The sequence below is a fragment of the Equus asinus genome, chromosome 1 (assembly GCF_041296235.1).
Source record: "Equus asinus isolate D_3611 breed Donkey chromosome 1, EquAss-T2T_v2, whole genome shotgun sequence".
Lineage (NCBI taxonomy): Eukaryota > Metazoa > Chordata > Mammalia > Perissodactyla > Equidae > Equus > Equus asinus.
In genome coordinates this window covers 144,199,994-144,213,303 of record NC_091790.1, presented here as the reverse complement: position 1 = coordinate 144,213,303, position 13,310 = coordinate 144,199,994, and the positions used below count along the sequence as shown (strand labels likewise).

At 36.7% G+C, this 13,310-nt stretch overlaps 1 protein-coding gene across 1 annotated transcript in view; it reads left to right on the top strand.

Annotated features, from left to right (window-relative positions):
- THSD7A (thrombospondin type 1 domain containing 7A) overlaps positions 1-13,310 on the top strand; it is a 661,869-nt gene that overhangs the window by 589,257 nt on the left and 59,302 nt on the right. The window contains exons 13-14 of the mRNA XM_014838058.3: positions 4,782-4,914; positions 6,160-6,263. Coding sequence (XP_014693544.3) covers positions 4,782-4,914; positions 6,160-6,263 — 237 coding nt within the window. The remainder of the gene's footprint in view (positions 1-4,781; positions 4,915-6,159; positions 6,264-13,310) is intronic.

Below are 13,310 nucleotides of genomic sequence, written 5' to 3'. Positions count from 1 at the left end.
TCAGGTTATGCGTGTAGCTAGTGCTGTGGTCCAGGTGATGATGGAAGACATGCTACGGAGGTAGGGGTGCTAGATTCTTGTGGTGAGTGGTAGACATCTGAGATATGGTGGGTTTAGTTGGAATGGTTTCTTGGTGGAAGGTAGGTAATTGCTGTAAATTAAAATGTGTGGTGCCAGTGGATACATTCTCCCCTGGAGCTCCTGGGGTGGTAGTGGCCAAGGAGTGCAAGAATGCCACTCAGGAATCTGCTGTTCTGTGAGGAAGGGGTTCTCTGAAAGGTGAGGCTCTGTTGGGCTGAGCACAGGTCATCCCACCCGGGGCACATCAGCCCTGCCTGTTCAATTTGGCAGCTCTGTGTTAAATCTCCTAGAACAAAAGGCTTTCAGAAACTCTAAACCTAGGCATTCAGACTTCAAAAGAATAGCTATAATTGTGTATTGAGGAAATAAGAAAGACTAGGGGGTGATAGAGGGGATTGCTGTTGGACAACAGTGCCAAGATGCTTTGTGGGCCTGGAGAGGCCTTTTCTGTTCTGCCTGTAGACTGCTGTAACTGAGAATAAGGATACAATGGTGTTATAGAAAACTAGGCTTTTGTTGTAAAGAAAATAAAGCAATGACACGCGCTTATTTTTTTCATTATTTGGCATGAAATAGGAATCATCCAAGCTTCATTGAAATTACACTGACTTCCGCACACAATTTAAAAATGCTAAAAAAGTTGAATGTTCAAGGATAGATAATAGCAACAGAAAATTAATTCAGCTATGAGGTAGTTCTTTAAACTTAATTCTGTAGGTAAAACCTAAATTTTACAAGAGTTTTGAATTTATGAAAATGTGGAGCTAATCACGTTAAAGAGGTAAAATCACACTCTAGTATGGCAGAAAATAGAACAGAACAGCTCAGGACTCCAGGAAGAACAAAAAGAGTGCTTTAAAATGTTATTCAGCCCTCTCCCAAGTATTTCATGAAAAATCAATTCAGATAAAGATCAATATTGAGTAGGGAGTAGTTTAATCCTCAAACCAGTGCACTTGTTAACTTTTTTCAAATGTCCATAAAGTTTTACAAAGGGCTTATTTAAAAAATAGAAAATATTTATGCATATAAATTATTTATCACTCTAATCTTAAAAAACAAATCACTACTTTTGATCAAATAATACAGTTGGCTGCTCAAACTCTGTTTCCTCCTTTTTTCTTACTACAGTTATTGCCGTGAAGGCTGGAAGGGCTAATGCAGAGGCAGCTGTTCTGCCCGGATGCCCTTAAGCAGCACTACACTAAAATTACCCCAAAGATCTGAAAACGACCTTTGCATTTGCTTCCTGCATGAAACATTTCCCTTTCAATTTCCTTTCACTACGCCGCTCCAGCCTGCCATCCATCCCACTTCCAGCTTAACCAGTCTTAGTTTTGCTTTTAAATCCTTCCATCAAATAATTTCTCTGAGGAAATTTATCTTGAATGTCTTAAGATATCTGAAAAATGCTGTAACTGAGTGAGAGATTACATACCTCTGAATCTGTGTGTCCCATTATCACATAATTGTTTTCTGATTATATAATGCCTTTTTTCTATCCTCAACCTAGATAGGTATTTTCAAGTACAAACACTACAAGAAGATTCCTTTACTTTTCCCATGCCCGTTATTTCCAATGAACAAAGTGATACCTTATTTTTTATTAATCCTCAATGCACAGACTTAGTACCCATGTGCTTACTACCATAAGATAATGGATAAAAAATGTAGAAGATGCTAACTAACATTCATGTTGAGAAGAAGTGAAATAAATGTGTTTGCTTCTTCAGCAAATGTTTATTAGGCGCTTACGATGTGTGACTATTGTTCTAGGAGCTAAAACACAAAGATAAATGGAAACTATATATGTATATGAACCACATATAATAAATTGGGGATAAATACATACAGGAAACTATGAAGGTTGTAAAATTCCAAGTTTTCCAGCTCCACTTTCTTTTCTATCTTGTGCTGTAGCTCTCCCTTTGTCTGTGCTTCCATCTGAGGGCTCTATAACCTGGCCGAGATAGCGCTACAGTGCTCTTTCTTTGAGTGTACACGTAGTTTCTTTGCTGAAATCTGAGAAGAAATGAACTCCCCGGAGGATAGAAACATGAGTGTCATGACACTTCCTGTGTAACTCCATTAAATTTCCTCTCTGGGTGTTATAGCTTTGGAATGTTCTGCTTTAATCAGGTCACAATCTATATCCTGTGGGCCGCACAAAGTTAAGGTATTTCAACTTTTTATAAGAATAAATGGATTGCCATTGTGGAATCAGTTATGTAAGTGAAAAGAGTTATCATAGTCTTATATATCAAGTACAAACTTGTGGAGGTTGTGATGTGAAAGCACTAGAATGTTTCAGAGTTGCATATTAGGTGACATTTTTGCTTTCAAGTCAATAAACAAAGTAGAATTGAAACACTAACATTTGATTGCTGCTTCCCGAATCTGAACAGCCCTGCCTGTGTGCCAGGTGATATCTAGATAGATAGTGACTAGGAGCTTCTGATAAGGTGCCGCTGATGCTGAACTCATTGTCGCCGCCAGTCTCTGGATCCCTTGGTCTCAATCCCATGTTTATTTTCTATCTGCAAGTTGAGAAGGGCTGGAAAGTTCTTGCCTCTAAGAATTTTGACCACCTGGGAGACAAAGACCTGATCCTCTGTGCTCTTTTCCTCTGTTGCCTGTTAAACAAACAAACAAACACCTCTTTCCTTCCTCCAATGCTTAACAGATAATAACAAGGGTCATTTAGTTTGTATACTCTTTCAAAAAGATTATAGACAGATCATAAACATGAGACAAAGGAAAGATCATGGAAAGTATAAAAGAAGAATGGAGTCAAGTAGTAAATGGGAGAGAGGACAAGGGAGAGGAAGACAAAAATTACACTCGAAAATCAAAGTCAAGGAAAGCTTCTGCAGTTGAGAAAAAAATTAGCTCTGAGATCCTGATGAACAAAGCAAAAAATAGAAGCACAGCGGATTCTTAACAGATTATCAAGGGAAACAAAATTTTTCAAGCTCTGAATTATTAGAAGAATTTATCACCTAGGCCTTAAAATAGGGTCATTGGACAACATAATGGATGGAGACCACATTAGCAATTTTATTAAAAGTCCTATAGGCATTGCTTAGATCTTCTCTAGAAAAAATTATATTTAATATGTAAAAGTTACAGCTAGCGTTCAAACTACGATTGTTACGATAAAAAGGTCCATGACAGTATTTTCAAATACTTTAATTCTCTGCTACCCCCTACCTCCAGCACCTAATTCCCTACTCTATTACCTGTAGTATTCCAATTATTCATTAAAATAGTTAATATAATCATTAATAATACGGGTTTCTCCCACCATAGGAATAATCCTAAAAAGTTATGTGGGAAACCTAGAATCTTATTTTGGGACAAGACATACAAGGCTATGTGTTCCAGTAGATCTCAGACCTGGCTCTTCGTCACAATTCTCTGACAAGCTTTATAAAAATCAGATTCCCAAACCCAGCTCCCAAAGATTAATTTAGTGGTTCTGAGTATAGGCCAAGAAGTCTGTTTGTTTTTGTTTTCATTTTTTAAAGAAATTCTCCCATGTAGTCAGACATTTAGGAATCACTAGTCTGACCCGTTCTCCAGTCTAATACAGGAATCTTCAGACCACGTTGCTGGGAATCAGTTGCCCAGATCATGTGGAGAGATATTCTGACTTCATGAGAAAAGATCTTCCATTATTGGAAAGTTCTAATTGTCAAGTCATATTTTTCCACCAACACTATAACTTTAAGAATGTTTCATTTCATTTCTGATTAAACTTTCATTGTTAGGGCCTACTAACCCTTCTAAATTTCTCTGTTTCTGTAGTCTACTTATCAAATATTTAATGATCTTTTGAAAAATATAAATGCATCAGGGGAGCTCTATTAAAATAATTCTTTAGGGAATTCTTTTGTAGCAGCCATTCACCCTTAAAGTGTATACATTGTAAGTTGGAATATATTTTATTAAACTTGAAAAATCTTATACATTGTCTGTTTCTAACACTAAAAGATTTTGAACATCTTTCTGTCAATAGTACTGAAGGTAAATTTAGTTATTTCCATTTTTTTAACATAATTTAGAATTATCTAATTCCAATTATTGCTATTTTGAATGCTTCTTTAAAAAGTCCGCCTGTAGGAAACCACTTTTATTTCACTACTTGCAGCCCTGATGTTTAGAATTCGACATGAACTGAAGATCTTAGACTGTTTAACATGAATAATGAATGACTAGAATAATTTACAAGTTATGCATTTCAAATTAAGTGAATCACAAAGAAATAAAATTTCACATTAAAACATTGAATATATTCTCCTAAGGAAGATTCATTAGATTTGGATGAGTCCCGTGGGGTAAACAGGGCCATGTGAAATGACATGAAAATAAACTTAAGGTAGAGGGAAATGAATTAATTAGACTTCATATTTCTCAAAAGGAAAGAAATATACAGAAGAGCAATTACTTTGTGCATTAGGAAGGCTAGTTGACTATGGAACTGTGTTCCTATTCTTCACCTTTTTAAATAAAAATTGATTGGGTTTTCACTATAGCGGTCTTTGAGAGAATTTAGAAAATGATTAGATTAGACGAAGTATCTCATTCGGGGATGTCAAAGCACGTGTAGCTGCAGGCAACGTAATTTCTTCACACAGGCTGGTATTTGGAGATTCTTTTATCAGTACAAGTGCAGAGGTTAAAAAGCTGCCTCATTCTAGGGGACTCCGTAGTCAAGAAGCAGTCTCGGCATCGAGTCATCATCCAGCTGCCAGCCAATGGAGGCCGGGACTGCACAGATCCTCTCTATGAAGAGAAGGCCTGTGAGGCCCCTCAAGGGTGCCAAAGCTACAGGTAACAGAGCTCAAGAAGAAGCATTGTGATGAATGCACTGAGCAAACACTTCAAGTCCATATTCTTTCTGACAGTGAGAAAAGGAAGCCAACACTGCCCCACAGGCTAGAGGAGTTTGGGATGTTGATGGGTGTATATGCTATCTCTTGCCTCTTGCCTCTGCTACTGAAATTATCGCTCGGGAGACAAATACTTGTGTAAATTTCCAAGCTGTATTATTAGCTCTAGGAGTTTGGGGAAATTTCTTATGTTGATATAAAGTATAAGAAATGCAGAAAAATGGTTAATAATTATGAAACACACATGCTTTAGGAAGCAGTTCTTTTACGCTTGGAGGAATAGCCTGAGCATTCCTCTCCTGGCTCCAAGGAACACCTGTTCCCCATAAATGCCGGCATTCTGGCTCACGAAATGACATCTTTATCCAATGATGCTCGTAAGATGTCTGTTCTTTTCATGTGTAGCCGCCTCAAAGAAAATTAAGGTTATTGAAGCTATATATCATCATCTTGATAATTATTGGAGAAATTTTTCCTCATAACTATTGAAAGAAAGTACCTAATTGAAACTTCACATGGTAAATAATTGCAATCTTGGCAATAAATGAAATATTATAGCATCAACTGATAGAATGTGTGATCACAAAATAATTTACGATGAAGTTGATGGCAAATTTGCCATTTTAATTTATCTGTATTTAATTCTGAGATGACAAAAAGTATAATTGCACGTTTATACAAGTATTGACAACTGTTAGCCCAAGTATATATATTTGGGGGATTTGTTTTTATGAAGTGTATTATAATTGCAATTTCTGAGTTACTTCTACAACGCTAACCCAAAGAGCACTGTACAAAAAGCTCATGACTTGAATGCAGTTTCTTAATTTGAATATAAAACAAATATGGTTTAATTAAACGCAGTGCATCATTTCTTGTGCTGTCTCGTACATCTGCTGGCAGTGCTAATCATTAAAAAGGCTAAATGCTGCTTGTAGAATATATTCCTGTAGAACTTGACAATGCTAGACTCTTGTCTCCACTGCCCTAGAAAGTATTTTTATATTTAATGCTGCTTTTTATAATGCCTTTTATGGAGATCTAAATTAAATTTAGATAGGACAGAGCATTGTCTAATAAATTCCTGTTTGCTGTAGCCAAAGTCATGTTTTCATGCCACCATATCTCTCAGATTTGCTAGGCATTTTTACTTCCTCTCCTTGAGGCTTCTGTTGTTTTCTTACAGATGGAAGACTCACAAATGGCGCCGGTGCCAGTTAGTCCCTTGGAGCGTGCAACAGGACAGCCCTGGAGCTCAGGAAGGCTGTGGGCCTGGACGACAGGCAAGAGGTGGGAGGGCCCATTTCACAGTTTGTTTTTTATTTCTGCAACATCACTACCTTAATCACTAGCTTGATGAGTTTGTCACTTTGATGCCGTGTTTAGCAAACAGAGCAGAGCAGATATGAATCTGCTACCACTCATGCTACTTAACACCACAACGCAGAAACTTGTCTTTTTAAATTGTGTCATTTGTCCTTTGACATGAGCCCATAACTCTTCTGGTCGAATTTTCCCCTCATTCATTTTAGGAGGTAATCAGACTAAGCTCTTGAGAGGGTTATGACAGAGAGTGTACACTGCCGCTTAGTTTTTTTGTTATTAGTTTTTGAATCATAGTATTTCATTACACTTTACTTGTCACCTTAACAATCAATAAGACCCTTACATCCTTGCCTATACACATTATGTATGTGCATGCATGTAATGTAATATAATTGGTTAACTTTCCCAGAAATTCTCAGCAGTAAGATTCCTAACATTGTCATGGTGATCCCCAATTCTGTTCATATTAAGTACTGATTTTTAAATGGCAGATTTGTGTACTCAAAATCTGCCGTATGTGAACGGCAATCTGCTTAACTACTAGATAACATGGAATCTTGCAGAAACGAGTGATGGAAGTGTACCCAACTTGCCATGATTATTTACTAGATTTTGTGGCTAACACTTACATTCCAACCTTTGGAATATGTTGTTGTTTATACATGTACCAAATTCAGTCTTTAGAAAGTATGTGGTTATTTTTATTCATTTTGATTTTTAGCGTGAGTTCCTGTTACATACTTAAAATGTAGCTGAAATGTAATTGAATATGCAGCCACCTTTATTTAATTCATAAACCATGTTTTGCTCCCTCATTTTGTAGTTATATATTTGACGATGGCGCAAAAGTCTGAACATACAGAATAGAATTCTGGTTTTTGCTGATTTGATCTGAGACCCCTTTTTCTTTACAGGGACAAGATTGCTTTTTTAACTTGAGAAAGATAGCTTCTTTTTTGTGAAAGTCTATTTTCATAATCATCATTTTAGAAGTCTTCATTTGAAACATAAAATTTAATTTACAAATAATATTAACTACCTGCTGATTTTTAAGATGTTACTTTATATGCTTAATTTTCGTTATGTATTGTACACCCTCTGCTTTGGCTAAAAATTAGCTGTCTTCCTTTACAGTTATAGAAACTTAGAATTGAAAGTCATTCTCCCCATGTCAAACCATTCATTGAGAAATTGAGTAATATGAGAACTTTTTGCCATGCCCCGCTAATTCCTCCTTGAATGAAGCATACATTTACATATAATTTGGGTCCTACACAGAGTTTATAATAACAACAGGCATGAGTTCAGGAAGCAGGAAACATAAGTTTTAGTCCGAGTTCTTCACTAATACAGCATAAGTCTTCATCTCTTCATCTTCCTAGTTCTCAGTTTATTTATATGGGGAAAAGAAGAGAAAAGAGGGTTAGACCAAATGATCTTTTAGGATTATTCCAATTTTCATATTCTACAATCTACACACAGATAGCACCCAGGTATCAAAGTGTGCAATGAAATTAGGTAAAACAGATGAAAGCCATATTTTCATAGAATACCACTGGGGGGAAATCTGAGATATGGTAGAAGCAGTGCAAGTGTGAAAAACAGCTTCAGTTCCAAACTCTATTAGTTAACAACTGCATAACCTTGGTTTATTTATTTCCTTCCTCTGAGGCTGAGAACATAATGGTCCTCACAGTGCTTTGCTCATTAAATGTGACTTCCTTCCCCCTTCCTGTTAGATCATGACCCCAACAAATGTGCGTGTAGGTCATAGTAGGCGTAAAAGCAACAATGTTAACATGGATGTTTTGTTTTTTGACACACAGTCTGTATAAAAACTTTTCTTCTGTGACTACTGGTAATCTTTTCATTTCCAAATCTAAAAACCTCTGTTCGTTCCTCATCCTCATGACTGCTCAGTAGTATCTAATCCTGTGACCCGCTCTCACCATGAAAATGGGTCTTCGGCTTCCGCAGTGCTTCTTTCTCCTGCCTTTCTGATTGCTCCATTCTGGGTTTCCTACTACTGGTGCCTCTTCTTCTGCCTGTGCTTATGTAAGGCTTTCTACTCTTGGCATGCTCATTAGGCTACTTACTCTATCTTGGCAATCTTTCCTATTTTAAAGATATCTAGGAAGAGAAAGTTGCATTGTAATAAGTCATTTCTGTATAAATATAGTCAGAAGAACCCCTTTAACTTCCATATGAAGATAATCTTTTTCTTTGTTGCCTTGGTGGATTAAAGATTTTTCTTCTTAGAGCCTATATTCCTACAGAAACATTAAATGGGGAGAATTAAGAGTGTAGAAATATCTTTTGCTAATGGCAAAAAGGCAAAATTTTCTTCCTTGGACAGTCATGGCTGTTTTCAGAACTCTGCATGATTCACCTGTCAGATTCTTGCTATTTTTATCTTTGTCCTTATCTGGTCAGAGAGTGGAAAATGACAACTTGTGCTGTTTTTTCATGATTAAAATAATTGTATAGTAAGGATTAGAATTTATCAGCAAAGACTAGAGAAGCTATCTGTGTCCTCTCTAATACATCAGACTTTCTGATTTCAGTCTCTCATTCGACTGTGATTGCATTCAGAAGACTGTGTAGAAAGAGTCAGAGTGTCAGGAAAGGATGAAGATGTTCAAGCCAGGGAGCTTATAGTTGGTTAGGGAAATGAGATCACTGGTAACATCATCCAACCAGGACAAGTTAAAGACTGAGACTGGTCCATTGCAAAAGCAATCATTTGAAGCTAAAGAGTTTAAGAAAGACATACAGAACGAGCTGGCACTTGACTTGTACCATAATATTAGAATAGGTAGAAAGGATAAAAGAATACAAAATAAGATCAATTCTATAATTAAGCATTTGAGGTAAGAAAAACAGAAACATTAGATGTGTTTGCAAAAAGAATGGGTAGATTGAGGCTCTGAAGATGTGAGCTGGAGCCTGGGGTGATTTTGTAGAGAGCTATAAATGTCAGGATCAGTATTTTAGACCTTGTTCAATAAGTGGTAGCAGCAAGGACCTGATGAAAGCAGTGTTTTACCTGTCAGTGTGTACAGAATAAATTAGAAAGATAAGACGCATGGATCTGATGCCAGCTAGGACACTGTCGCAAGGTTGAAGTAATAGGGGTTCAGACTGGAACCACAGTAGTTGGAATGGGCAAAAGTAAATGGATTTTCAACATCCAATAGAGGAAAATAATTTTAGAACTTAGTGGCAGACAATAGAAGCAGACAGAGAAACAAGTCAAAGATAATCATGTGATTCTTTAACTCAATATTTTCAGCTGGAGAATAGTTATAATATTGGTGAAAATTCTTAGGTCTAAAAGTAGAGCTAATTTTAGAAAGTATATTTTGTACAATGTGCATTCAAGATGATGGCAGGGGAGCCAATAGGAAATATCCAAGCATGCATTTGAAATGTAGAAAAGTAGCTATATAGCTAACTTAGGACAGCAGAGAGAAGTATGGGTAATAGTTCCATAACGGGATTTGATGAAGCAATATGAGAAGCTAAGATCTTTAAAATGTATTGTATGTAGGAGGAAAAGTGGTTATTGTATTTTACCATTAATAGATTTCTTTTTTCTCTAACCTGTTTGCATTTGTAGACTCTTTAAGCATTTCTTTTAACTTAAACGGTATTAACTTTAAATTGCTGCTTCCTTGCTTCTGTCAGAAATGACACCACATAAACTAAAGCTATGAGATAGCTAACTTTATCATTCTATGATTCTAAAGATAGAAATTTTTATTGCATGGCTTTTATCAAACTTTGGTCCAGATCATTGGTCATCAAACAATGGGCTATGCACCAAATACAACCCACAGCCTGGTTTTTTGTAGTTAAAGTTTTATTGGAACATGCCACACCCATTTCTATTTTCCTTGTTTTAATTGAAGTGTAATTGACATAGAATATTATATTAGTTTCAGGTGTACATCATAGTGATTCCATATTTATATATATTGTGAAATGATCACTGCAATGTCCGATTATCATCTGTCACCATACGAAGTTATTACAACATCAACTATATTCCACATGCTGTACATTATATCTTCATGACTTATTAATTTTATAACTGGAAGTTTATACTTCTTAATCCCCTTCACCTATTTCACCCCACAAAAACCTCCCAACTCTGGTAACCACCAGTTTGTTTCAAGCCACACCCATTGCTTTACCTGTTGCCTGTGGCTGCTTTCTTGATATGAGGCAAAGTTGAGTAGTTATTACAGAAACCATATGGCCCACAAAGCCAAAGAGGAAAAGTTTGATGACCCCTATTCTAAATGCTAAAGCCGTGTAATCTGTGATATAGTCACAACATCTAATAGTACTGAATTGTCATTACCCAATAGGATCAGAAGATCCCTGAAGTTTATCTGGTCATTTGGGAAGAAGTTTTCCAATTCAGTTCATCAATAAAAGAACTACTTTAGAGTTATGAGTGTAGTGGACTTTAATGACTGTCACAGTAGTGAAATATATGCCTTTCGGATGAAATTGCTGCGTTCTTTGGGGATAGAGGATTTGGGTATAAAATTTTGACTCTAAAAACTTTAGTAGTAAAAAAAAAATAGTTAAAAATAGTTAAAGGTGAAACCAGATAATACATGGGATGTGGAAGACAAGAGAGTAGGTCCTCATAATTCCCCTGTCTGGAAGATGATAAATCATACCCAAGCACTGGACGTCGAGTTAATTTACTAAGTGTACATAGAAAGGAAAGAATGTGTGTGTCTCATATAATATGCACCACTCAGCAGAACACTTACAAGGTCACCTGTTATGATTCAGTTTTTCTCAAAAGGCTTGAACCTTCTGTAGTAGTAGAAAAATATTACATGAAATTCTCTTCTATCAGCTTACTAGCCATCCATCCTAGGTCTTCTCTTATTTAGTCACCTACAGCTACTTTTAGCCACCTGTTAACAATCTAGTGGTGATTATCGACAGACTTTCATTTTTACTATTAATAGCATAATTGTTCCAATTGTAGGAACTATTAGTGGTGATGCATTTCAAAGGGTTTAGGAAGCAATTATGTTCCCAGGGTCTCTTTACAAGGTAACTAACTGTAACTGCTTATGACTTCAGCACTGACACCCACTGTAAAGCAAATTAGTGAGAATCAGCCTTACCCAGAAATGACTTAGAGTAACACAGACACAAGAATATAGGAAGATTCTACTCCAATCAAGTAAAGGCGGTCTTGACCAAGTCTACTTTCTCTATATTTCAAAACTATGTGAAAACACTTTCTGAACTAGTACATTAGAACACAAAGTTCTTTACAAGAAAATTGATATACTCCTGAAAATTTGGAAAGTACATAGGCATTTAGGCATTTCTGTGTTTATTTATGACCCAATTCCTTTACATTTGAAAGGAAAAGTGAAATAACAGTGATGCAAAATGGTGTCAATCATTCCCAGAATTACCGGTAATTTTTGCCCAATCTTCTCTAAATTTGATTGCTACCCTGCTATATACAGGATATTTTCCTTAAGTTCATCCAGTGTTACTGTAGAAACATTAGAAATCCTCTGTAAAATAATTGCTTGAAACTTTGTGTTAATAGTTGTATCACTGCGCTTGGGCTGCTGTAACAAAATACTATAGACTGGGTGGCTTAAACAGTAGAAATTTATTTCTCACAGTACTGGAGGCTGGAAAGTCCAAGATGAAGGTACTGGCCAATTCAGTTCCTGGTGAGATCTCTCTTCCTGACGCAAATAATCACTTTCTTGCTGTGTCCTCACATGGCAGAGAGAGTTAGAGAGCAAGCTTTCTGGTCTCTTAGAAGAGCACAAACCCATCATGAAGGCCCTGCCCTCATGACCCCATCTAAGCCTAATTACCTCCAAAAGGCTTCATCTCCAAATACCATCACGTTGGAAGTTAGAGCCTCAACATGTGAATTTGGGGAGGACACAATTCAGTCCACAGCAATAATGAAAGATCAATGTCTGGAAATAAAATTCCTATCCCAGTGTACAGAGCTTTAGGTTTATTAATATTAAACTCTCAGAAAGCTGTGAAAACAAGCTAACAGCAGTCCCTAAAAACCAATTCAAACCACCTCTTGAATATCATTCAGTTCAATTCATTGTTTCATAAAACAAATATTTATTGAATACATGCCTTATGTTGCATGTTGCCTACATGGTACTGGCCCAGCTTGTTGAGAAAATAAAAGTATATAACAGATAGTTTCCATTTATTTCCTGTAGTAGGAAACACACTATAGTTATATATGACTCAAGCTTCAAGCATATTAGCACATTAGTGGTAGATATACACAGTAACCACTAAAAATTGGAAAAACATAAAAAGAGGTAACCACTGAAAAGGCATAGTGACAAAGGAAATGACTCATAAATATAAGATGACAAACAAAAAACCCAAAGTAAAATCTCTATTTTTGGACAACAGTGCACTGACCAGTTTGCCTCGAGTTCCTATGAGTGCGCTGGAGGCAGGGGCCACACTGGAGGATTTGAACACATCCAGGAGGATGTGAATACTAGGAGGAGGAAGGGGAGGAGAAGGAGGAAATTTTTTCAGTAGGAAATTAGAAGTAGCAGAGAATTTTAGCAAGGCTTTGGATATTGAGAATAGTGTATTCCAAAAATTTTATCTAATGGTGTATGAACTAAAAAGAAAGAGGAGAAAGAGGTATTTTAAAGCAAGAATCTACAGAAACTGGCAACTTTAAAACTTGAATCATTCTTGGGACCAGCCCAGTGGAGCAAAGGTTAAGTTCATGTGCGCTGCTTCGGTGGCCCCAGGTTCAAGGGTTTGGATCCTGGGCCTGGACATACCCACTGCTTATCAAGCCATGCTGTGGCAGGCGTCCCCCACATAAAATAGAGGGAAATGGGCACAGATGTTAGCCCAGGGCCAATCTTCCCCAGCAAAAGGAGGATTGGTGGCAGATGTTAGCTCAGGGCTAATCTTCCTCAAAAATAACCTTGAATCAGTCTTAAATATCAT